This window comes from Aspergillus pseudonomiae (genome assembly GCF_009193645.1).
Source record: "Aspergillus pseudonomiae strain CBS 119388 unplaced genomic scaffold BDV37scaffold_25, whole genome shotgun sequence".
Classification (NCBI taxonomy): Eukaryota; Fungi; Ascomycota; class Eurotiomycetes; order Eurotiales; family Aspergillaceae; genus Aspergillus; species Aspergillus pseudonomiae.
Window position 1 is genome coordinate 232,474 of NW_022476017.1, and position 22,912 is coordinate 255,385.

General features: G+C 49.3%; 10 protein-coding genes across 10 annotated transcripts; 6 read left to right on the forward strand and 4 right to left on the reverse strand.

The window, feature by feature from the left end:
* Positions 1-655: 655 nt before the first annotated feature.
* Positions 656-1,537, forward strand: BDV37DRAFT_270899 (oxidoreductase, short-chain dehydrogenase/reductase family; the record flags this gene model as incomplete). Its single annotated transcript, XM_032084635.1, has 3 exons — positions 656-1,224; positions 1,300-1,459; positions 1,514-1,537. The coding sequence occupies 3 exons, from the start codon at positions 656-658 to the stop codon at positions 1,535-1,537; spliced, it is 753 nt and encodes a 250-aa protein (XP_031942495.1).
* A 527-nt stretch (positions 1,538-2,064) lies between these two features.
* On the forward strand, positions 2,065-3,151 carry BDV37DRAFT_282130 (DUF2011 domain-containing protein; the record flags this gene model as incomplete). The annotated part of the gene is made up of 3 exons (XM_032086972.1): positions 2,065-2,090; positions 2,182-2,719; positions 2,804-3,151. The coding sequence occupies 3 exons, from the start codon at positions 2,065-2,067 to the stop codon at positions 3,149-3,151; spliced, it is 912 nt and encodes a 303-aa protein (XP_031942496.1).
* Positions 3,152-3,184: 33 nt separating this feature from the next.
* BDV37DRAFT_98717 (uncharacterized protein) lies at positions 3,185-4,216 on the reverse strand. Its single transcript, XM_032091530.1, has 5 exons — positions 4,096-4,216; positions 3,839-4,033; positions 3,570-3,773; positions 3,472-3,517; positions 3,185-3,330 (listed from the first exon to the last, which is right to left on the reverse strand). The coding sequence occupies exons 1-4, from the start codon at positions 4,106-4,108 to the stop codon at positions 3,504-3,506; spliced, it is 426 nt and encodes a 141-aa protein (XP_031942497.1). The 5' UTR covers positions 4,109-4,216; the 3' UTR covers positions 3,185-3,330; positions 3,472-3,503.
* Positions 4,217-6,167: 1,951 nt separating this feature from the next.
* Positions 6,168-7,414, forward strand: BDV37DRAFT_270900 (BTB/POZ domain-containing protein; the record flags this gene model as incomplete). The annotated part of the gene is made up of 4 exons (XM_032084636.1): positions 6,168-6,268; positions 6,322-6,448; positions 6,501-6,941; positions 7,394-7,414. 4 exons carry the CDS (start codon positions 6,168-6,170, stop codon positions 7,412-7,414), a joined length of 690 nt encoding a protein of 229 aa, XP_031942498.1.
* On the reverse strand, positions 7,359-9,748 carry BDV37DRAFT_98135 (uncharacterized protein). Its single transcript, XM_032091528.1, has one exon. It carries the CDS (start codon positions 9,617-9,619, stop codon positions 7,736-7,738), a length of 1,884 nt encoding a protein of 627 aa, XP_031942499.1. The 5' UTR covers positions 9,620-9,748; the 3' UTR covers positions 7,359-7,735.
* Positions 9,749-10,149: 401 nt separating this feature from the next.
* On the reverse strand, positions 10,150-14,409 carry BDV37DRAFT_270902 (major facilitator superfamily domain-containing protein; the record flags this gene model as incomplete). The annotated part of the gene is made up of 6 exons (XM_032084637.1): positions 10,150-10,181; positions 10,803-12,197; positions 12,251-12,564; positions 13,063-14,082; positions 14,138-14,289; positions 14,395-14,409. 6 exons carry the CDS (start codon positions 14,407-14,409, stop codon positions 10,150-10,152), a joined length of 2,928 nt encoding a protein of 975 aa, XP_031942500.1.
* A 649-nt stretch (positions 14,410-15,058) lies between these two features.
* On the forward strand, positions 15,059-16,519 carry BDV37DRAFT_245985 (3'(2'),5'-bisphosphate nucleotidase). The gene has a single exon (XM_032081700.1). It carries the CDS (start codon positions 15,180-15,182, stop codon positions 16,425-16,427), a length of 1,248 nt encoding a protein of 415 aa, XP_031942501.1. The 5' UTR covers positions 15,059-15,179; the 3' UTR covers positions 16,428-16,519.
* Positions 16,520-17,493, reverse strand: BDV37DRAFT_245987 (mitochondrial 54S ribosomal protein uL6m). The gene is made up of 3 exons (XM_032081701.1): positions 17,204-17,493; positions 17,026-17,139; positions 16,520-16,966 (listed from the first exon to the last, which is right to left on the reverse strand). The coding sequence occupies exons 1-3, from the start codon at positions 17,475-17,477 to the stop codon at positions 16,593-16,595; spliced, it is 762 nt and encodes a 253-aa protein (XP_031942502.1). The 5' UTR covers positions 17,478-17,493; the 3' UTR covers positions 16,520-16,592.
* Positions 17,494-18,268: 775 nt separating this feature from the next.
* Positions 18,269-19,813, forward strand: BDV37DRAFT_282139 (putative nuclear membrane fusion protein Kar5; the record flags this gene model as incomplete). The annotated part of the gene is made up of 5 exons (XM_032086973.1): positions 18,269-18,970; positions 19,018-19,239; positions 19,286-19,342; positions 19,389-19,731; positions 19,785-19,813. The coding sequence occupies 5 exons, from the start codon at positions 18,269-18,271 to the stop codon at positions 19,811-19,813; spliced, it is 1,353 nt and encodes a 450-aa protein (XP_031942503.1).
* Positions 19,814-20,572: 759 nt separating this feature from the next.
* faeB-2 (putative feruloyl esterase) lies at positions 20,573-22,758 on the forward strand. Its single transcript, XM_032081702.1, has 2 exons — positions 20,573-21,354; positions 21,414-22,758. The coding sequence occupies exons 1-2, from the start codon at positions 21,015-21,017 to the stop codon at positions 22,652-22,654; spliced, it is 1,581 nt and encodes a 526-aa protein (XP_031942504.1). The 5' UTR covers positions 20,573-21,014; the 3' UTR covers positions 22,655-22,758.
* The last annotated feature ends 154 nt before the right edge of the window (positions 22,759-22,912 follow it).

Sequence of the window (22,912 nt, forward strand, 5' to 3'; positions counted from 1 at the left end):
GTTGGAGAAACTGCGAATTGGCTGAATCAATTAGGATGCGGAAGTTCCCTGGGCCGGTCGGGTGGATTCGATCGGGCTGGTCCGTGCGTTTCCGATGTCATTTCCCTTACCTTTTCCGTTCATTTCGCCTGCCTCTCCATTCCACTGTAACTTTAGTACTCATGAGTGATATACCCTTTCGGTATCGGGCATTGTCAACCATGTGGGCCTAACTTTTCTCAAAGGGAGAGTTATCTCAATGACAGCAAGGGCTTGACATTCTTGGCTTCATCCATAAGTGTTATCTCCGTTGCCATGGTTCATTGGAGAACGACGGAACTGCAACTGCTAGATCGGCAGATCTACTCTTCTAAGTTGCCAGAACAAATTTCTAGTTTAAACCGAACTCAGTGCAGTATTATTATTGGCAGACACAAGAAGGGGCCTCGGGATCGTCATCTATGTACTAGTATCTGTCACAGGACAAACCGGCGGGGATCCCTGGTCAATTCGATGCCAAAAAATACTACCAACCCCGCACCTGTATAGACAGATGCCCCTCATCCATGATGAATAAATCCCCTCAGCATCATCTTTCCATCTTCTGATAGCACCAAGCCATATACCATTCTCACCACCTACTTATACTCCAGTCTTTTATAACCCCCTGATAATCATGCCCGGTCGACTAGAAGGTAAAGTCGCCATCATCACAGGCTCCGGCTCCGGCTTCGGTCACGGAATCGCAAAGAAGTTCGTCGAGGAGGGCGCCAAAGTCATCATCGCAGAGATATCCAAAGAAAATGGCGAAAAGGTAGCAGCAGAGCTCAACAGCAAGTTCGTCCACGCAGACGTAACGAGCCGAGAATCATGGCAAACATTACTCCAGACAACCCTGGACACATATGGCCAGCTGGACATCGTAGTCAACAATGCCGGGGCAACCTATTCCAATAAGCCCACAGGCCAGGTCACAGACGCCGACTTTGACCTGTGCATGAGCGTCAATGTGAAATCGATCTACCTCTCGGCGAACGTCATCGTACCGTACTTCGAGCAGAATAACCGTCCCGGATGCTTTGTCCAGATTTCTTCTACTGCTGCGCTCCGGCCGCGCCCAGGCTTAACTTGGTACAATGCTTCCAAGGCGGCTGTTAGCACTGCTACCAAGGCGATGGCTGTTGAGTATGGACCGAAGAAGATCCGATTCAACTGCGTTTGTCCCGTTGTTGGTAGTACCGGGCTGTAAGCATTATCTATCTGTCTTACTGTGCTTTTATGCGCTAGTGGTACATGTTGCTCATTGGGTTGTTAATACAGGACGCACTTGTTTCTTGGAAAACCAGATACAGAGGAAAACCGGGCGGCATTTGTATCTACCGTCCCATTAGGGCGTCCTAGTACCCCGGCGGATGTTGCCAATGCGTGTAGCTTCCTTGCTAGTGACGAGGCGGAGTTTATCACCGGTGTGAACCTAGAGGTAGGTGGACTTGATGCTCAACATCTCGTTTGGTCAGTACTAATCATTCCACAGGTCGACGGCGGTCGCTGTGTCTAGTGACTAGGAAATTGTTGGATTAGTATGTATACAGACCACGACAAAATTTTTTCTGAGAAATCCAGCTACTTCTCAAGCACATTGATGAAACTACATGTACATAGTCCTGTGTGGCCTATATCGGTCTTTAACACCAACCATACGCCACAAACATGTGCCTACACTACTACCAAAGAACTAGCAGTATTATAGCATAAAAGCCCCTACTAAGGCTACACCTCCCAAAAACAAATGCAAAGTCCCACACATCATTCCCAAAATAAAGAAAGCACCAGTCATACACACCAGTAGATCGACATAGTTCCCTAAGTAGAGAAGTGGAACCTCCGGACCGTGGCCGCACCAGCACAAACTCCGTGGCAACAACCTCCTCCTCCGCCGCCATTTTCCAATCTCATCCAATTTTCTCAAAAGCACCTTGACGACTACTCATTCGCCAAAGCCCCAATCCAAGCTACCACCAAACTTCCCGAAACAAAGACCTCAGCCTAGCAACTGCGACTACTCGATACACATACATTGCCGAGATGTTCGACTTGCCGAACGCGAAACGGTACGTCCAGGCTCTGTCTTTGATTCCCAAGGAGCTGAAACCTACCCCCCACCGGCAACGAACTACCAGCTAACATAGTGTATCGAACCAGCGTTCGTCGCAATGAAATCCTCTCCCCGTCCTCATCACGGTCTCCCTCGCCTCAACCTGAAGATACGCTTGCCAGTGGGTATGAGCGACTAGGTGAATTGTTAAACCTTGATTCCTTAATTCAGCCCGAACAGCAACCGGAACAAACAGATATCCAAGCCACCAATGCAAAGGAGGAGGAGGAGGAGGAAGAAGAGCAAGAATTTGAATTCCGACTTTTCAGCGCGCCGGCTCGGGACTCTACTGCTACTGCTACGCGAGATGCAGGTTCCGCTGCTACAGAGGAAAAGAAGAATGATGTTGAGGCGGCAGGGACACAGAAGTTGCGAATTCGATTACGGTCTCCGACGCCCGGAGCTGGAGGTCCTGATGATGGGGGGTTCGTGAAGCCGTTTCGCGGATGGGAGTATTACTTTTCTGCGCCGGGGTTGCTATCTGGGTCGAATGAGGATGATCCGAAGCTTGCACTGAGGCGGAAACAATTTGAGGAGGTCGCTGTTAGTGGAGAGCAAATGGGAGAATGGGCGAAGGTTCCTTGGGTAGGTTATTAATCTTACACAATTTAGTGCGATGCGCTATAAGTGGCAATTGGTTGACGCTTGGGCTAACTATGGATATCTCAGCCTGGGTGTCACTTACCGTGGCGTGTGATTCATTGGAAAAGGCATCAAACGAAATTACCCCGAGAGGATACTGCTACCGCTGTTTTCATCGCCGAGCCACAGATCAGAGACCCCAAGTCTCGGAAGAAGCCGGGCAAAAAGCGACGGCTCCAGCTTCGCAAGCGTCTGGCAGTGGCGGAGCGGGCCAAGGAAACGGACGCTGAGAAACGGAATCGCAAAAACCGGGAGAGGAAGATCAAGCGTAGACAGAAGGCAAGAGAAATTAAAGCGGCAGTGGCAGCCTCGGGACAAGGCCAGGACACACCCGCTATTGAAGGGGATGATGCTTCATCGCAGGGAAGTGATTAATATATTCCCAGAGATGCGCGTCCCAGTGGTCTTTGCTGTAGCTCACAATAGCCTTATCTGATTCGGGCGTTGAACACAAGATGAATGGTTTTTTCTTATTCCATTTAACACTAAGTCACCATGAAGCCGCAGTTCGGTTCAAATACTAACACGAAGGATAATGATGATCGGCGCATGGCCTGTATTACAAACACTCTTCAGTGTGAAATCACGGGCTGAGGAAGAAACCGGGGGTATTATACGAGTCACACGGCCGACAAGAAACATGGGTACAGGACCAAAAACACAAATAATGCTGGGGTATGAGAGGCGAAACGGACCAAGACTGAAACAGAATTGAAGAGCAAGGGGCTTATTTAGCTTCAGCTGTATATGATGGTCAGCATGGTCTGGCTAATATCGCATCATACTAACTCACGTTTGGCGGGCTCAGTAGGAGCTGCAGCTGCCGGCTGGGCGGCGGGGGTTTCTGCAGGAGCGGCAGATTCCGTTGTCTCTATGGGTGGGATTTGAGGCAAGGGTGTCGGAGCAAGTGCGTCATGCTCATCATGAGGCTGCTCTGGTATCGAGGTACCCGGAGAGATGCCAGGCGTCGATTGTGCCGGGCCCGTTGCTGTAGGAGCTGCATCTGTATCATTAGCCTTCTATTACGGAACGGCGTGATAGGGTCTATACGATATGACATACCCTGGGATTCCGCGGCCGGAGCCTCATTGGTGGTGGTTGCTTCGGTGGTAGCTTCACCAGTAGCTGGTGAAGCACCAGCGGCAGTGGTATCCTCTGGTTTTTGCTCCGCAGCCTGAGCGTTCTTCTTATCGCCCTTCTTCTTTCTCTTGAAGATAGACTTAAGGCTCTCCTTAATCTGTTTGAAGGCGTTCGGTGCTTTGCAATCCAGTTAGTTTAACAAAGTCATGTTCAGAAATCGTGCACTCCTTGAAACGTACGAACTCCACCCATTGTGACGATTCCAACCTTGATCGGGTGATAAAAAAAGTTATATAGAAGTAAGACGGACAACGGTATAACTGCACGCACGGGAATGGCGCAACAGTCAGTGAAGGATCCTTGGAAGGGAATGTAGGATTACGAGGAAGACGAAAATGATGAGAAGGGTTAGAAAAAGAGGAGAGGAGAAGGGAAACAGCTGAGAAATAAGAGATGGACTAACCAGCGTCAGGAATCAACTAATAAAGCAACTGTGATGGACACCCCCCACGTGATGCTGCACGGGAGTCTGTGGTCATGGTTCCTTTTCCCTTTTTTTTTTTTCTCATTTTTCCCTCCCCTTTTTCCTTTTGGTCTGGTCCAGCTGTGATCCAAACTGGGGAGACGTTCGCTTCTCCTTTCTGCTGCTTCATTTGCCGACTCCATCATCTCCACGATAGAGGACTACGACTGACCCACTCGGGTCGCGATTTAACCCCTCCGTCTCATTTGGGGTCATTGTTCTAGTTCTCTGCTGTCGATCATAAATCTATTTTAGAGTGGCTGTGTTGGAGCTAATCAAGCCCAACGTTCTCCCGAAGAGACCCGGCCAGATTACGAGTCAGATGTTCGTCAAAGACATGTTGTTTCAAATGATTAATTTCCTGTCCGTCGGGGGAGTCCCTTGAGTCCTTGTATTACTTAGTCGAATGAGGTATCGGACCGCTGTGAAATGAGATGTCAGAATATCCAATTTATTGGCGACGTTAACTCCCCTTTCGCCCTTGGGTTGATATGGATCAATAGTATAGCTAGTCTCGGCGCTTAGCTGACCCATTGTCCTTATTATCAAATTGTGGGGATCCCGAGAGGGGCTAACTTAGCTACTAATTCCGTTAAGGGGATCGGTATCGACTACTATCTACTTCCTGATGAAGTCGGGGACTTTCCTACGGTTTGTCTTGATTCAATCCTGCATATCAGGGGTTGCTCACGATCGATTCGATTCGATTTCCTACGGCGACAAATTCTGGTGTCATTTTGATACCGATCTTTATATGAGGCGCGTATAGCCGACGTCAACCACCGCATGGATACCGTATTGAATCGTACCGATTTCTTTCTTCCAATGGCCTGAGGTGGCCACGCTTAAGATATGGATCAATTACTCCTTTTCCTCAATCTGCTCCCTCTCCTTTCCTAAGACTAGCCAGTGTTACGTAGATTCTGAAATGACTTCCAGGGATCTAAGATGCTTCTAGTGCCTCCGAAGTGGAGCTTCTCATGAAAGCTGTTGTCTACATACTCTTATTTGCTACTGACATGCTACGTACTATATTCCAAATTGCATATTTCTTAATTATTAACCACTCTGCTGCTCCTATTCTTGCACCTAGATTCTAATCTGTAAGTCATGTGAACATCTTTGTTGTTTCTTGAGTCTTCCAAAAGGCAGGTGACCACCTCAGGGCTCACTCTCGACCCAGGCTCTGTAATCTTCATTCCAAACATCACAGCCATCCAACTACTACCATCATAATAGAGGACTTCAACTCACAGCTCATAGTCAACTAAATAAGGCCTTGCCACCATAAAGCACCTCGGGAGCCTATCGTATCCTTCTATCCCTACACTCCACGGAAAGATGACATCCCTATACCCTCCACCAACAGAATCTCCAAGCTCCCCAATGACGACTACATCCAAGCGCTACAACACTCCAATAAACATGAGTTCTACTCCAAAAACCACCTCTGTCCATACATTGGGGGTCACATACTTTTGGACCCCCCCTGTAAGACCAGGTTATCATAGCCCCAGACAGCCGCAAGCATGGCGGGGTAAGACGGGCAGCGATTCACCATTTGGATCTGAACACGAGTCTAACGAGGCTGCAGGGAATGTGCTCGTTAATCCAATACATAACAACATGTTGACTGCGCAGCCTACTTATACTCACATCAACAGAAAACGTACTTCTTTGCTTTTTTGATCACTCCCCCAGGCCATCTCAGGCCCCATACCAAAGAAAGGTTTCAACAAGAGGCCTCAATTACCCCCTGATTATCAGGCGGGCGATCCACAAGCAGAAATGGCTTTACGATCGGCGAGTATTGAACAGAAGGAGGTCAATATTTGTCACGAAGAGGGTTCTGTTCAAGAAGTTGGTGATTTATCTGCTAGTATCAAGAAGTCTGTCCTTTTTTTACCTTGCTCTTGGTGACCACAAGCTAAAGAGTGCATAGGTTCTTCATCTCGTCCGACTTCTCCGACCTGACTATATGCACAGCAGATCAAGAATTCAAAGTCCATCGACTGGTTGTCTGTGGGCAGTCTGCGTATTTCTCCCGCTTGTTCAAGGGAGGCTGGACGGTAAGAGCTATGGACGCATCGCTAGGTGGATATATACTAATACTAGACATAGGAATCAGTCGACAGCACGGTCCAACTCAAGAGCGATGATCCGCGCACTATAGAGGCCATGATCCATTTCATGTACGGATTCGAGTACGACAGTAGCGGTAGCAATCTTGGCCGTGTTTCACCCATGCTATTCAATATCAATGTATATCAAGTTGCCGACAAATTTGGGGTTCCACAGCTCAAGCAGAAGGCCAAAGACAAGTTTGAAACCATCGCTAGGACATGCTGGAACATGGACGACTATCCTACAGCCATCTCAGAGGCATACCAGCGTACCCACAAGGACGACAGAGGCCTCCGCGATATCCTTGTGCACATTTCCCATGAACATCTTAAAAAGCTGCTGGAGAATGAAGATTTTCGAACGGTACTTGAGGAGACTCTGGGCTTCGCAGCCGACTTGGTTAAGCATTCGACGGTGAAGGGGGCTGGGGAAACCAGTGTTCAGGGGGGACCCCAGAGTTCAGGCTGGTTGGTCTAACAGACTGGGGTCACAATGAACTAACAGGACAAATACTATTTATTAGTTGATCCTCTAACCCCAAAGTGAACATGAAGAACCTCCATTCCCTTGTTTAGCCCTATTGAGTCTTATTTTGCAAATGGCAGTGAGCAAGTTTGGGAGTGTTTCTCCAGCATTTTCACATTGAGTTCATTGACTTTTTCATTTCTAAGCTTTGTAGTGCAACAGACGTCTAGGCAACATAATACAAGTACCTATATTGATGATATATCCAGAGGAAAGATTTTCTCTTCTACCTTTTCTTCATATGTCTTTTCACCTCGGTCAGATTTGTGGACATGTTAACATGAGTCAGCCCTGTACAATTAAGATCGAAGTATATTCACTCCCTATACATATCTAAGCGTGCTAGATATTGTCTAGTAATGTAGTGTGCCACGACTTGGTCGTAACATTGTTCTGTGATAGCATGCATCAAAGACCATATTCTGCTAAAGAACCAACATAAATTGCATGTCTGTCTACTTCTGAACACAATCATCACAAGGACATTACGCATGAAACTTAGTAGGTAACAAGGCCAGAGAATGAAAACTCCAGCCATTATAGACAGGTTCAATTTATTTTATAGGCTGTACCTATATAAACAAGTGCGTAACCAGTTATGCTCCGTAATCCGTAAAGCCAAATAGGGGGTATTTCTAACAATAGGAATCCGATCAAGTCATTATACAAACGGAAGGAGAAAAAAGGGGGGAGCCTAAGAAGTACAATCACAACACCTTCGTTTTCATCCATTCGCTCGTCCCGACGCCAAGGTTGAGCCCATTGCGAGCCCACCACCGCCGAACCCTTTCTTCGGCACCGGACACGGGGTCTGCGTCTTCGAGGGCCTCTTCGATATCGCACGTCTTGAACTCGACGCGGAGGCCGCTCTGTCGCCACCATTCGAGGACGTTGTCGTGTCCGTTCTTTGTCGGTCCGACGAGGACCTGCGAGTCGAAGATCATCTTGGCGCCTTTGAGTCGATACCAGAAATCGAGCACGTGGACGTGGCCGTGTGTGCTAGCGATGCGGGCCACTGATTCGGCGTGGCTATAAGCGATGCCGGAGGCGTCCCACCAGGCGAGGGAAGCTGTGCGGCCGGATTGCGCTGCTAGGAGGACGGATTTGCCGACTTTGAGGGGGATGGGATCCGATGGGGGTGCGTTCGCGGCGGCTTTCTTCCACCAGTCTAGAACGGACACACGGCCTTCCGCGCTGGCTGACTCGAGTGCTCGCTCAGTGTACCGTAGTTCGAGGCCGGATGTACGCCACCATTCGAGGACATTGACGAAGCCAGCACGAGAGGCACCATCCATTGCATCGGCAATGTACTCCTTGGTAGGAAGCGCGGGGGCATCACGCCACCAAGTTAGGATGTTTGGGTTTCCGTAAATGGCAGATGCACGGTACGGCAGGTTAGTGAGGCGAGAGGTTGTCCATAGAAGATCAAGGTGGTTCTCCGTTAGGTATGAAAGGATATCGGTTCGTGAGAATTTGAAGATCAGGTGACAGGCAAGATCGGAGATCGGTTTCCACCGTGGCAAGCTGTCAATGCGTTTCTTGATTGCTGCGAAGGAGCCCCGGAGAATTGTATATTCGAGGGAGGCAGGGGCCGACATCTTGAGAAGGTGGCTTTGCCATTCCTTAGGAACAGGAAGATTCGTTGGAATACCGACTGCTTTTGCGATCTCCCAGTCTTGCAAGTGGTCCTCGAAAACATTCAACCACAGTTCCATTGGTAACGACCGTGAGCCCTTATCGGTCCGATGAGGGGGGTGTCGTGAAGTCGTAGCAGCCATGTTTAGCGATGCTTTCTCTCCCGAAGGAACTTTCAGAACTTCGGACGACTGATTAGGTTCTGTTGAAGATTGACCAAAAGACAGGCCTAGGGTAGTTTCAATAGTTTCATGAAGCTCCTCTAAGCCACCCCAAGGAAGCTGGACGAGCTCCTCGGGATTGGTGGATTTCATCAGGACAGGCGTTATCACACTAACCCAAGGCCAGTGTTGGTCTACCTCCTTAAGCTGTCTAGCATTTAATGGGTGGTGCCATTCTGATACAGTCATGCCCGGTATTAGGACGACAGGTTTTGATGATATCCAACCGCGGAGAAGCGCAAGTGTCAATGTGTTGGTCAGGCCATATAGCATCGATCCCAACGTTCCAGCGTCTATGGGAGCAACAAGTAGCATATCCGCCCATTCGCAGAGGTCTGCAGCCTTAGCCTTCAGCCACCTCCGAGCACCTGTTTTTTTCTCAAAAGTCTGACTATCTACCGTGTCCATGTAGTGGGGAACTTTGTTCGCACCAGAGAGAAGCGCAGACGGTTCGTCCGTGATCAGTCGTAACTCGATGTCAGGATGTTGAACGAGGGACGAGAGCACATTGTCGACGAAGGCGCTTTCTGTAGACAACAGCAAGCGTTTCCGGCGGCGTGCCGGCGAGACAACATCGTCATTCGGCAGTTCGTGCGATGTGATGGTAGAACGCTCTTTGTTCTCAACTACTTTTTCCCCGCCTCCATCAACCTCCATTTCAGTCGGCCAAGGAGCGTTTGCGACAGCACTTGAGACAGCACTGAATGAGGGATCTGCTCGGGGGTCAACTGTCATAGCAGAAAATAAATCCAAGCAACGTAAGTTTCAGGTGTATCGGTATCGATATTTTCAACCAGTCGAGCCGATGGTTGTGAGGATAGAGGTGTGTATCGTCAAGAGTAGGAGTATGCTGAAGATATAAGCTTGATTGGTGATATTTGGGAAAACCACGGTTTTGGTGTATGCAATTCGACGATAGAGAATTGGAAGGGGAAAAAAAGCATTAGAGTTGGCCAGAATTTCGCCCAGTCGACCCGCCGTGTAATATAAAAATGGATCACTTCACTTGCGCCCAACCACTCCTCCAACGACGAAAGGTAGCGCGAGATCCATGCAAGTGTCCGGTTTTGGTGCGAAACGTGTTACAGGATGGGTGGTCTGATCAAAGGAAAGATCGAAAAGCGGTGTGGTTATATAGTTGGTCAAGGTATAAAGGACGGAAACTGGGCGCGAAACTCGAACGTCAAGTTTGTCTTTTGATGCTCCGCTTCTTCGAGTGGGCGCCGCCACGTCCTTCTGCGCCGATGGGACCTCAACGCCACCAGTTAGGATGTAACTTGGCTTCCGCTCGGCAGGACTAGGGTTAATGTCAGTGGCGGGGGGGATTAGAATCCGCAAGATCAAAGACTACTACCTAATCCGTCTCGTTGCCTTCGAGATCGGAAACCGAGAGTTGGTTGAGCCGGAAAGTGAGCTGACAGAGTCATGGAATCCGATCAGTTGACAAACTTGTAGTACGGCTACCGCCGGCGGCCTCGTTTGCAAGGCATCGAAGTTGATTGGTGGAAGGCGGTGTGCTGCATTCCTGGTCTGAGGTTGTCCTTTGACTCGCTGGGTTCTAATTGGCTCCTGGCATTCAATGGGATTCATGATGTCGCTCTGACAGCACCAAGTGGCTTGTTGCGAGACATACTGATAGAACACAGTAGTAGGTAAAAAAGTAGCAGCGGCAGTGGATGATAGTTAATTTTAGGCTTAGCGTCCAAATGATAACTCAATCAAGAGATCTCATATACAAAAGCAGCTCTCTTCCGTTGTATATAGTATGTACATACTTTCTATCCATACTCGGGTTATACGGTGATAACCCAAATGATCCACCCTATACATCTATACCATCCTCTTTATTCTGCGTCGTAATCTGCATCCGATAATTCGGCACGTGCCAGGTTCGTATGCAATTTGTGTTCACGCATACCCAGACTGGCCAATGCCCCTAAGATAGTGAGTCCAAGTAGAGTAAGGAACACAGCTCGTAAGGACTCCATGTACGTCGCCAATACCCCAGGTTTCCAGTCAGCAGGGAGTTTCCGAAGTTCGTCAAGACTGTCCCTGATTCGTGGGATCATTTCCTTCGCATCCTCCCGGTCACCAAACCGTGACCAAAGCCCGGACTTCAGCATGTTCTGGAATACCGCAGAAGCGACGGTGATACCAATTGTGCTTCCTGTACTGCGGAAAGCGTAGGATGCCGATGTGACCACAGCATGATGTTCATGATCCACGGCAGAAACAAGTGCCACAAGTGTGATGGTGAGAATGGCGCCAAAGGCAACTCCCATAAGAAGGAAGTAGATGAAAGGCTGCCAAGAAGGAGAATTGAGGGTCAAAGTACAGATGAGAGCATTGGAGACAATGAGGAGGGACACGGATACCATGCTGTACAGCCTATACCGCCCACTTGCACGCATGAGTATCCCAGCCCCCAACGAACCGAGCGATGTTCCGATTGCCTGGGGGATCAATTTTATGCCAGCGCCGGTCGCTGAAGAGCCCTGAACTTGGAACAAGAGTGGCAAGTAAAAAATGAGCCCGTAGACTGCCATGACATCTAACCAGTTCGTAAGACAGGCAGAAAAGACGGTCCGGTTGAGAAGCAATCGAACGGGAATCACAGGCTCGGACGCGATATTCGCTTCGATGTAAACGAAAAGCATCAAGAACATGGCAGAGAGAGGAAATGCTGTGAGAACCAGTGGATGCGTCCATGGAAGCTGATTCCCACCAGTGTTGAGCCCGAGAAGGAAGAGAACGAGGGCGATGACCAGCGTGATCGCTCCAAGGAAATCAACTCGCTTCAATTTAGCCTTTCCCGATTCCTTGACAGGTAGATCCAACTTGACTGCAACGAGGATGCCTGAGACTACAACAAACGGGACCTGAATTAGGAAAGCCCATCGCCATCCCAGCGTGTCATTGATCCATCCCCCGAACACGCCGCCCAGTCCGCCTCCGGCTCCGTAGCAGATGTTGCCAAAACCTTGCCAGACCCCTCGTTTCCTAAGAGGCACCAAGTCGGAGGTGACAAACACCGAAATCGTAAGGATACCACCTCCACCAATCCCTGCAACAATACGGCCTAACACAATGACGCCCTCACTTTGGGCCAAGCCGCATATCAAGTTCCCAACTGCGAAGAAGACATTGGAGAATATCAGGCCGGTACGTCGAGAGAAGATGTCAGTTAACCGTCCGCTCAGCGGTTGGGAGGCGGCATTAGCAATGAGATACCCGGTTGCCAACCATGAGAGGAGCGAGAATGATTGGAATGAGGACGAAATAGGACCAGTTAAAGTGGCAACAACAGTCGTGTCTGGTAGAGTCAGCTATTTTCCGTTTCTACCACATACGACTGTCAAGGCATACCTAAAGCAGCTAAAAAAACCCCCACCCATACACTTCCCATAATCAGGATCACTTCTTTTGTAGTGTGTTCCTGTACTAGATGGTCTTGGCACTCCTGAGATTCCGTGGCCACATTGAGACCTTGTTCCGCAAGGAGCGGTGTTTGCTCCGACACAGAGCTTCCCCGAGCATCTTGAGGATGAGCCGCGAGGCTTGAAGCAGACTGAGTTGGAGACATCCTAGTGCTCGGTTGGGATTCACCGACTGGCCGTGTAGTCAATTCCACATGAGTGTTTGGTAACAATAAATAGGTCCCTTGAGGAGGCGGTAACCACCTCAGTGAGGGGGCTGGGGGTTAGTCATAGTGCTTCGGTAACTAACTAGTATGTTGAGGTCAGAATGCGGGTTACTACCGTTCTCCGGGGCCGTTCGGATATATTGCCTCCTTATGGTAGTGACTCTACAATTATGGTCATGAAGGGTTTTGTCTTTAGAAAATAGCACATTATTGGTATAGTAATACTCCTAATGTTTAGTTGTACATGTCAAAGCATACAGAAGGATTAAAGAGAAAAAATATATAATAATTATCACCACTAACTGTCATAAATCATACTCCAGGCTAGTAGTAGCGTCGTCGTGATCAACCTATATCGCATTATCATCGGGCACGTAACTCCGTTAAAATGTAATGCAAAGGTCTGCAATCAGAATCTGAAAGAAAGAGAAAAAGGACAAAGAAGAATGGTATTTAGTCATGCAGTGTCGGGTCTAAACCTCTTTCCTAGAAGAAATTAGCGGGGAAAGTCAGAAGGGAACGAAGGTTTTCTCACCAGGTAGGATGGGATATCTCCTTGTTTGGGGTACGAATGGCATTGCGATCACCGAATGGATTGTCCTCATCATCGTCTTCTTCGCTTTCGGACTCGCTATCACTGATATACACGCGCTGCTTGGACGACGAGGGGATTGATATGCTCATCGGCCGAGCAGGCCGAGGTGGCCTGGGGGGGTTGACAACAAGCCCCGCGAATGACTCTTGAAGATCATGGTCGTCACGGTCAGGGCTCCAGCCAGACTCAAGGACATCCTGGTCGCTATCACTATCGTAATCCACGCTTTTGTCTAAGACTTCAAACGCCATAAGGGCGGTGACGAGTTCCTCATTGGCATGGATGAGACTGCCCAGGTATTCCTCGCTTTCTACATGTTGGATGTAACGAAGAATCTGGCGCCTGAGCTGCTTGCATGTTTCAAACCGGTTGAGGACCTCTGCGTCTTCGCTCACCCGATGTGTTTCTCGGTTGACTAGTTTTAGTGCGTTGAGGAGATTCGTGCTGGCGACGGATGCAGAGGCGAGAGTCTGTAACATTTCTGGCTTCTCCTTTTCCAGATTGAAGGTTTTGTCTCGAACTTTCTTCTCTTTCTTCTCCTTCCTGAGTGATCTGCTGGAAGTATGCTTGTGTTTAGGGCCACTTAGGACTGTAGCCGGGCCATTTCCCGCAGAGATAGATACAGTGTGGCCCATTGGAGGTTCATCAGAAGTGCCAGAATCCCGAAGCACCTTCGCTTTAGCCTGACTGGCCGGCTGTTTGCGTTTCGGTAATTGCCTGTAGAGGGCTGTCACCCGTTCCATGCCGGGTGTGTTCTTGTACGATACAGCCCATTGTCCGAAGAGCTGCTTGCATTTTTCTTTGACCAGAGGATCAGAAACGGGGTCCGTAGCGGCGATACGCAAACGTTCCAGTAGAGGTTCGTCTGCAAATTCCCGTAAAAAGCGGTCTCCGGCATTTTGGATCAGGAAATCGAGTATAGTGAGAGCTCTTAGTTGGCGGTGCAAGTTTCCATATTTACTAGAAGCCAATTAGGGACGGGGCCTATGCGAGACTGGTTGGACACATAACTGACAGCTTCTTACGCAGGGCGCGACTTGCTTCGGTCGGGCCACTGCCCTGTATCACTACAGCTTCAATGAGATCAACGATACCACTGGAGTCTTCAACATCATATTGTTCACTAGTTAGAACCTCAATCTGCACCGATACAGCCGAATATGGCTTCTATATAGCAGTGTTAGCTCCGCAATGTTAACATCATATGTCCATGTGGACATACTCCAACTAGAGGTTGTCCCTAGAACAGGCATGCCAACAGGCTGGACTTACCGACGAATGGAACATGATGAATTGAATTCAAGTCACAGGGGTTCCCAGAATTTGTTTAATTACTCTCTGAAACAAATATTCAAGACTGATAGCAGCCACACGATGGACGAAGACTCAAATAGTCAATCACCACCTGACCGACCCGTAGATCCAGCCCGTATAAATTAACGTGCAGCCTAGTGAAGTAAAACGCCTTTCGCCTGACCAATTCCACAGTTATCACCCCGCGATAAGATCAATGCCCGAAGCGGAAAGTTGTCTAGCGATACGTTGGAGTGGCCAGACGAGAGGTAGTAATAGCCGGACAGTGACGTGTTAATAGACCCGTTGAGGAGGCTGTCGCTTCGTCTTGGCGCGGCTGATTCAGTCCGACGTACGGTGACTTGACGGGTTCAAAGCGACAGTAGTTGAGGCCAGTTATAGCCTTTTGGCCCTTGCAGAAACACACAAAAAGGAGGAGGATTGTTTGTCCCTGCCTCGACGTCATGGGACGTGCGATACTGTGTAGTAATGACCAATCTCGTGACTGCCCGCTGCCCCTCGGCCATAGCCTAATGTGGTCTAGGGCGGGGGAACATTGGGATGCCTAGTTGCCTGGGGCGCTGGAAGTATCACCAAAATGTGAAACAAGTTGGGGTAACTGCCGCATTGGCCGATAGACTTCTACACATGCTACATCCCACTCGGTCCAATACACAGCAGCTATCGGGATTCAAGAATAGTACAGGACCAATTCCCTTCAATTGCTGCTGGGCAGCATCTTACGTACTTCTGCCCCCTAATCAATGGGTCACCGGTCTGCGAAATCGGCAGGCCGTCTCTCAATTCGCCAACCGCGACGGTTGTTCTCCCGTCTAGTCCTCTGCTCCACTCTCCTACTGGGTGCCAGCATCGTCCTAAAAAGCCGCCACCGTCTCAGCTCCTTCTTCCCCCACTTACTTACTCCTACACACTCAAATACTCAAGTCACAACTATGTCTTACCAACAGGAACGCTACATTGCCGAACTCGCGGTCCAGCGAGCTACCCTCCTCACCCAGAAGGTCTTCAACGAAAAGGCAAAGGGTACCGTATCGAAAGATGACAAGTCACCCGTGACGATCGGTGACTTTGGTGCCCAGGCTCTGATCATCCAGGCTATCCGCAAGAACTTCCCCAACGATGAGATCGTCGCCGAAGAAGAGGCCAGTTCCCTCCGTGAGGATAAAGGACTGAGCGCCGAAATCTGGAGACTGGTTAAGGATATCAAGCTGGATGACAGCCAAAGCGATGAGATCCTTGGTGGCCCCTTGCCAAGTGAAGAAGCAATGCTGGACATTATCGATCAGGGCAAGAGCGCGGGAGGCGCGAAGGGTCGCATCTGGGCTTTGGACCCCATCGACGGCACCAAGGGATTCCTGCGTGGTGGCCAGTATGCCGTCTGTCTCGGCTTGATTGAGGATGGTGACGTCAAGGTGGGAGCAATTGGCTGCCCCAACCTACCTGTCAATGACTCCGATACTATGTCTGCATCAATCGGTGTTGACCAGAACAGCGGTGCTGGTAACGGAGTCCTTTTCTCAGCTATCAAGGGCGCCGGTTCCATCAGCCGGCCTCTGAAGAACGGCGCTCTCGCTGAGAGCAAGTCTATCTCCATGCGTCCAGTGCCAGACATCGCGCAGGCCGTCTTTTGCGAAGGAGTTGAGGCTGCCCACTCGGCTCAGGGCGATAATGCTGCTGTTGCCCAGCGCCTTGGCATTACCGCCCCCAGCGTGCGACTGGATTCTCAGGCCAAGTACTGCTCTATTGCCAGAGGTGCCGGTGATATCTATCTACGTCTGCCTGTGAAGAAGGACTACCAAGAGAAGATCTGGGATCATGCCGCTGGAGACCTCATCGTGCGTGAGGCTGGCGGCCAAGTAACGGACATCTACGGTCAGCGATTGGATTTCAGCAAGGGCCGGACCTTGGCTGCCAACAAGGGAGTTGTCGCCGCACCCAAGGCCCTTCAAGACCAGGTCATTGGTGCTGTGAAGATTGTCCTGAAGCTGTGATGATAAAAACAACTTGCAACGAACTTTGTCAAATTGCTCACGCTAGATGCGTCTAGAAGTACATAAGATAGATACCAATCGCGAACAGAAACCAAATATGCTTGGATATACATGTACAGTAAAACATAACCACTGTTCCTCTTCCCAGAACCAGAGACACCACGTCTACCGAATTTTCTTGGCCTTCAATTTGATTGTCTCTCCGTTGATGAAAATACCCTTGCCCTTGTATGGTTCTGGCTTACGCCATTCTCTAATTTCAGCCGCAAACTTCGTCACAACGTTCTTGTTGACGCCCTCAAGCAAAATACGCGTCGGCTGCGGAGTACTTGCTTTGACACCCTGGGGGACACCCAACTCAATCGGGTGGGAGTACCCAACCTTGAGGGAGACGAATTGCTGGCCGGGGTATTCAGGTTCGACGGTGGTCGCCGTTGATTCGACAGTAGCTCTGTAACCGACACCGACCAGGCTGAGAATGCATACATGGCCTTCCGACACTCCTAGGATGTAGTTTTGTAGATGTGCCCGAGTGGTTCCTGGGGCGTAAAACGGTCAGAAACATACAAGTGAATGACAATTGACGTGATATACGTACCCCACATAGCACGCTGATGCGCGATTGAGGAATCCTGGACGGAGAGAGTTGCTTTCCGAAGGCCTTCATCATGTGCAACTTCCAAGAATGGGGGAATGCTCAGAGTCAATTCACCTGTGATGGATTCATAAGTCAAGCTGTTCATCTCAACTATAGGTGACATAAGAGCGTGCCATACCCAAAGGCCCTTTAACTTCGATTGCAGTCTTCGGAATGTCCTTCGCTAATCCTCTCACTTGTGTCTGAGGCAAGTCGATGAATTTGAGGGAGACTTCGGGGGGTACGGAGATCGGGGCGCCGCCGACTCGAGATTGCGTTGGTGAGGTGGTAGAAAATGGTTGTGTCCGTTGAGGGTGCGAGAACGCAGGTGCGAGATAAATTGGCAGTGAGCCCTGCCTCAAAGGGCCCCGGGAAATCTGCTTAAAGCAGTTCTGTGTTAAGGAACGCGACATGATGACAATTGGGGTTTGTTGCTGGAAGACAACTACTTTGGATCTCCGATGCCGACTTTGATTTTGGCCGGAGACCCTGCACTCCCGATCTAGTTAGCGCATGTTACGCACGTGATCATGCCTTTGTATAGATCAGGATTTCGATTCAAGCTCACTGTCGCTTCTCAGGGATATCTGGATCCAAAATGTGATAAGTCTTCGTAAAGGAGTCGCTGTGGTGTCTGTATTGTCGTTTTGAGATGTCTTATCGTCCACCTCGTCTCATATCATACCTACCCTTTACGTATATCTCTTTCTAACTCATCTATACTGCAAACACCTCACTCTGTCTGCAGGACAATTGATCCCTTGTATCGCCAATTACTATATTACTTCAGCCTTTAGTCTACCATCTTTACATATATGTCGTCTATCTCGTTAAGTTGAACAAAGAACTATTTTCACTTTCAGCCAATCCATCTTCTCTAGCACTTAGTGTATCGAAGCCCCAAGAAAAAAGCATTGAAAAGGATGGCTGGCCCACGTCCAACTATAGTATTTCTTACGCACATGCTGTCCATATTATTTCTATTCTCTCTGCTTTTCTCAGCTCTCTGCAGCTCAGAAGATTCAGCAAGTGGTACGTTACCTGCAAAAAGACGAAATGGATCATACTAATCAAGCCGCCAAGCATAGATCTTTTAGTACAAAAAAACAATTCATTTGAGGAAGTGGACTTGGCTTCCTTAATAACCACAAAAGATATACAACACGACGTTGTGTTCAAGGAAGCAGTACAGCTGCTAGAGTCAATGAGGTCGTCTCCTTCCTGCAACCGCATCGCAGCATCTAGGCTTGTCACATCCTGCCAGTTTGTTAGGGAGAAAACGCATAATGTCGACTCTGAGACCTATAGAGTGTTAGAGCATACGAGATCGTTGTATGCAGCAAGACTCGCTATCTGCGAACTTGAAGGTGCCGGGGCCCATATCCCCAATGCCTGTCTTCCGGTCACTATTCCACCGCCACAGAAGAAAGGAATCTTTGGATTTTCTTTGAGGCGTGGAATTCCGGTCAACGGTGTGGACCCGATTCCAGTCCAGTTGTTGGAATCCTGTCTCAAGTCGCTGGAGTCACGACCTCAATGGTGGACTTCTTATAGCAACAGTAGGCAGAACGCTTTCGTGATATGTCAAGCCGCAAGGATTGAGAACGAAAAGGAAGAGCTTTTGGATCTCCATAGGTCAGTAGTCCAGGGCTCTAACAAACTCAATCAGGGCCTTCAAGAAGCCTTGCGGACGGCTGCTGCTCAATCTTCACAGCACAGAGCTTTCGCCAGTGAAATTGCAAATATGAATGCTAGGCTGGTTCACGACATGGAAGAAACTCGCTCGCACTTCAAGACTATGATTGAAAAGGCTATTTACAATATTGAAGCCAGAGCCGTTTCAGTTGTCAATACTATTACCTCGGTGCTCGGAAGGGCTCAGGCTGGGGCAACAGCTCTAGATGAGGTGATTTTACGAGTGCCCTTCTCTGCAACATAACTAACGAGTGGTAGAATATTCAAAATGTATCCTCCGAGGTTAGCAAGCTGCAATACACTTTTCAAGATCTTTTGAACGAAGTGCTGTCTGCAAATGAGCAAATTGCGTTGGCACACCAACAGAATGCTATGTCACACAACGAGCTCGCCGTTAACCTTCGATCGAAACTAGAGTCCTTATTGCAAGATGATATGGCTATATTACTTCATAATATTGAGGCATTCGATTCTTCATTAGTAGGTGAGCCCGCCTCAAATAAACAATAAGTGTTGACTGTCTCAGGAATGGCTCTCTGGAAGATTCGGGCTCCTGTCCGAGCAAGAAATGAGTATATCCGAGGTTGGTAATGCCCTGAAACTGAATGGAATGGTCTAACTCTCAGAAGCGTCTGCGAACTTTCGATACAGAATTGAAAGAACTCCAGTCGAGAGCCGAAGATATACACAAGGCGCAGTTACAGCAAGCTGAAACTGTCGAGTTCCAGTCAAGGCTACAAGAGAAACTACAAACCAGCGTACAAATCTCGCAAGCTTTACTTGACAAGGTAGCCGCAACTGCAGCCAATTTGCAGGCGATGATCGATGAGACATCAGCGCGTTATAAAGACTCCCCCGCTTTAAGGCCGCTTTTTAGCCCATACTCCTCGTGGACCTTTTATGGTCTTCTTCTGAGTGTCATAGCATCTCACAACGTGAAAGTTGCTTTAGCATTGCTTATTATTAGTGCTCGTAAGTACCGGCATCTATGGCTAATATCCCACAACTAATTGTTCCACTTTTAGTCCAATTCATGGCCATGAGGACACTATGATGCATCCATGGCCGTTATGCTGGCAAAGTCAATAAAAACTCCACTATATCTCTCGTATTCTACATGACTCATACAAGTATCTAAGCTTTGCTTTTCTGCGTTCCTTAGTTTGCGCCAGTTTCCAAAAGCGCTTGCACCATGCGCGTGCGCAATCTGCTACAAGTGTTGATCATGGTGGCACGGACTTATTTTGCATTACTTAATGATTATCATTGTTATTATTGTTATCATCTATCGAAGCGATCACTCGAACGAGGCACATCCAATGACGATTTCATGCAAGCTCTATAAGATGTTAACATTGTTCAGTACTTGTCGCGTCGATTAAACTTCCACCATACATTATAGTACACTCTATTATACTAAGTAGGCAAACTTTCAATAAGAGCTAGACTCAATCGATACTACGGTGGACTGCGGTAAAAAGATTCGGCAACCAGACGGTTTTCGGCAGCGATCGATGCAGGTTTGATCCGACCGAGCCTAGGCCACCCTACTTTCCTCCTACATGTATGCAATATCGCCTCTCTACGGTCCTAAACCATCGCAGATATATTAACTTTGGGACAACGACGAGTTAAAAGGAGCAAGAACATATTGCAGGTTTTCTTTTGTGACACGAAAAAGAACAGGTCCTGCATGTACTGCATGAGATGCCGAGTCGATTTCACCAGGATTTAGGGTCCAGTTCCCTCGATGCCGAGAAGAGTGCCCGATCACTGTATTCATGTGGCTCCGAGATGGTTTAACTGCCGATACTCAAGTCCTTCAGGCAAGCGAACGTCCTGCGCGGGGTGACCAGGGAAATTCTCCGCATTCTGTGGGGAACCCCATGCGACGATCTCTGGGATGTGGAGACCTCATTTGAAGGTGACGGCGACCTGTCCACTCAGCGCTGCTGGAAATTCCCTCCCTCATCCCGGCTTTTCCTTGTCGACAGAAGTCTGTCGCGTCACGACCAAGCTTCTGACATACCGATTATCTTAACCTAATCCATGGTACATTCCTCCGGCAAAACTTCGGAAAAGCCCTAAATATGGCACGGGATATCGTCCGATCTTTACGTACCGACGGCTTAAAACATCAATAAACATGCCCCGGGCTGTCAGCAGTCTCCGGGATGTCCGACACAGCTATATATATGGAGTCACCTAGCTCATGGCAGAGAAAAATGTCTCCGTGAACCACAATCACACCCAATATGCCTTCCCTTCGTCGGCTTCTGCCCTTTCTTACTGCGGGCTCTGCCGCTCTGGCAAGCCAAGATGCGTTTCAAGACAAGTGTACGGATTTTGCAAGCAAAATAACCCTGCCTAATGTGCGGGTGAATTTTGTCAATTACGTGCCTGGCGGCACCAATGTTTCTTTGCCAGATAATCCAACCAGTTGCGGCACAACTTCTCAAGTAGTATCCGAGGATGTGTGCCGCATTGCCATGGCTGTTGCAACCTCGAACAGCAGCGAAATCACCCTCGAAGCGTGGCTCCCCAGAAACTACACTGGCCGCTTCCTGAGTACGGGCAACGGTGGTCTTTCAGGCTGTATGTTCTACCAGGCACCGCGATGGGGGATGGCACGCCTTCATACTAACGCCTTACAGGTATCCAGTACTATGATCTAGCGTACACCTCCGGCCTAGGGTTTGCCACGGTCGGCGCCAACAGCGGCCACAACGGAACATCTGGAGAGCCTTTCTACCACCACCCCGAGGTCCTCGAAGACTTTGTACATCGTTCAGTCCACACCGGTGTCGTGGTTGGCAAGCAATTGACCAAGCTCTTCTACGAGGAAGGGTTCAAGAAGTCGTACTACCTCGGTTGCTCCACCGGTGGTCGGCAGGGATTCAAATCCGTTCAGCAATACCCCAATGACTTTGACGGTGTTGTGGCCGGCGCACCGGCATTCAACATGATCAACCTCATGTCATGGAGTGCCCACTTCTACCCAATCACGGGGCCAGTCGGGTCAGACACATACCTATCCCCCGACCTGTGGAACATCACCCATAAGGAGATCCTGCGTCAATGCGATGGTATCGACGGAGCAGAGGACGGCATTATCGAAGACCCCAGTCTTTGCAACCCCGTCCTTGAGGCTATCATCTGCAAGCCTGGCCAAAACACCACGCAGTGTCTAACGGGCCAGCAAGCCCACACCGTTCGCGAGATCTTCTCCCCGCTGTATGGAGCGAACGGCACCTTGCTTTATCCCCGCATGCAGCCTGGCTCCGAGGTAATGGCCTCTTCGATGATGTACAACGGCCAGCCGTTCAAGTACAGCACCGACTGGTACCGCTATGTTGTCTACGAGAACCCCAACTGGGACGCAACGAAGTTCACCGTGCGCGACGCGGCCGTCGCTCTGAAGCAGAACCCATTCAACCTGCAGACCTGGGACGCAGACATCTCCGCGTTCCGCAAGGCCGGCGGCAAAGTCCTCACCTACCACGGACTCATGGACCAGCTCATCAGCTCGGAGAACTCCAAGCTGTACTACGCGCGCGTCGCGGAAACCATGAACACGTCTCCGGACCAACTGGATGAGTTCTACCGCTTCTTCCAGATCAGTGGAATGGCGCATTGTAGTGGAGGGGACGGCGCGTACGGCATTGGAAACCAGCTCGTGACCTATAACGATGCCAACCCGGAGAACAACGTTCTCATGGCGATGGTTCAGTGGGTGGAGAAGGGCATCGCCCCGGAGACGATTCGTGGTGCTAAGTTCACCGATGGGGCGGGCTCGGCCGTGGAGTACACCCGCAAGCACTGTCGCTACCCTCGCCGGAATGTATACAAGGGGCCAGGGAACTACACTGATGAGAACGCGTGGCAGTGCGTGTAGAATCTTGAAGTGTTGTAAATATATGTGCATTACATAGACAAAGCATTTGTGCCTTGATGATTTATTTATTCGCCTATCATAGACGATATAAAACCTCGTTTTGCAAAACTCGCGCGAAACTACTATCAAATAATATGAAGACGTCCTTATATGTGCTGTTATCGGCGGAGCTCGCGGTAGTCTCCGATTCGACAAGCTAACAGAGAAACGGCAAAGTAAGCAAGAAAGGCAGGTACTCGATCAGGATATAACTTGGTA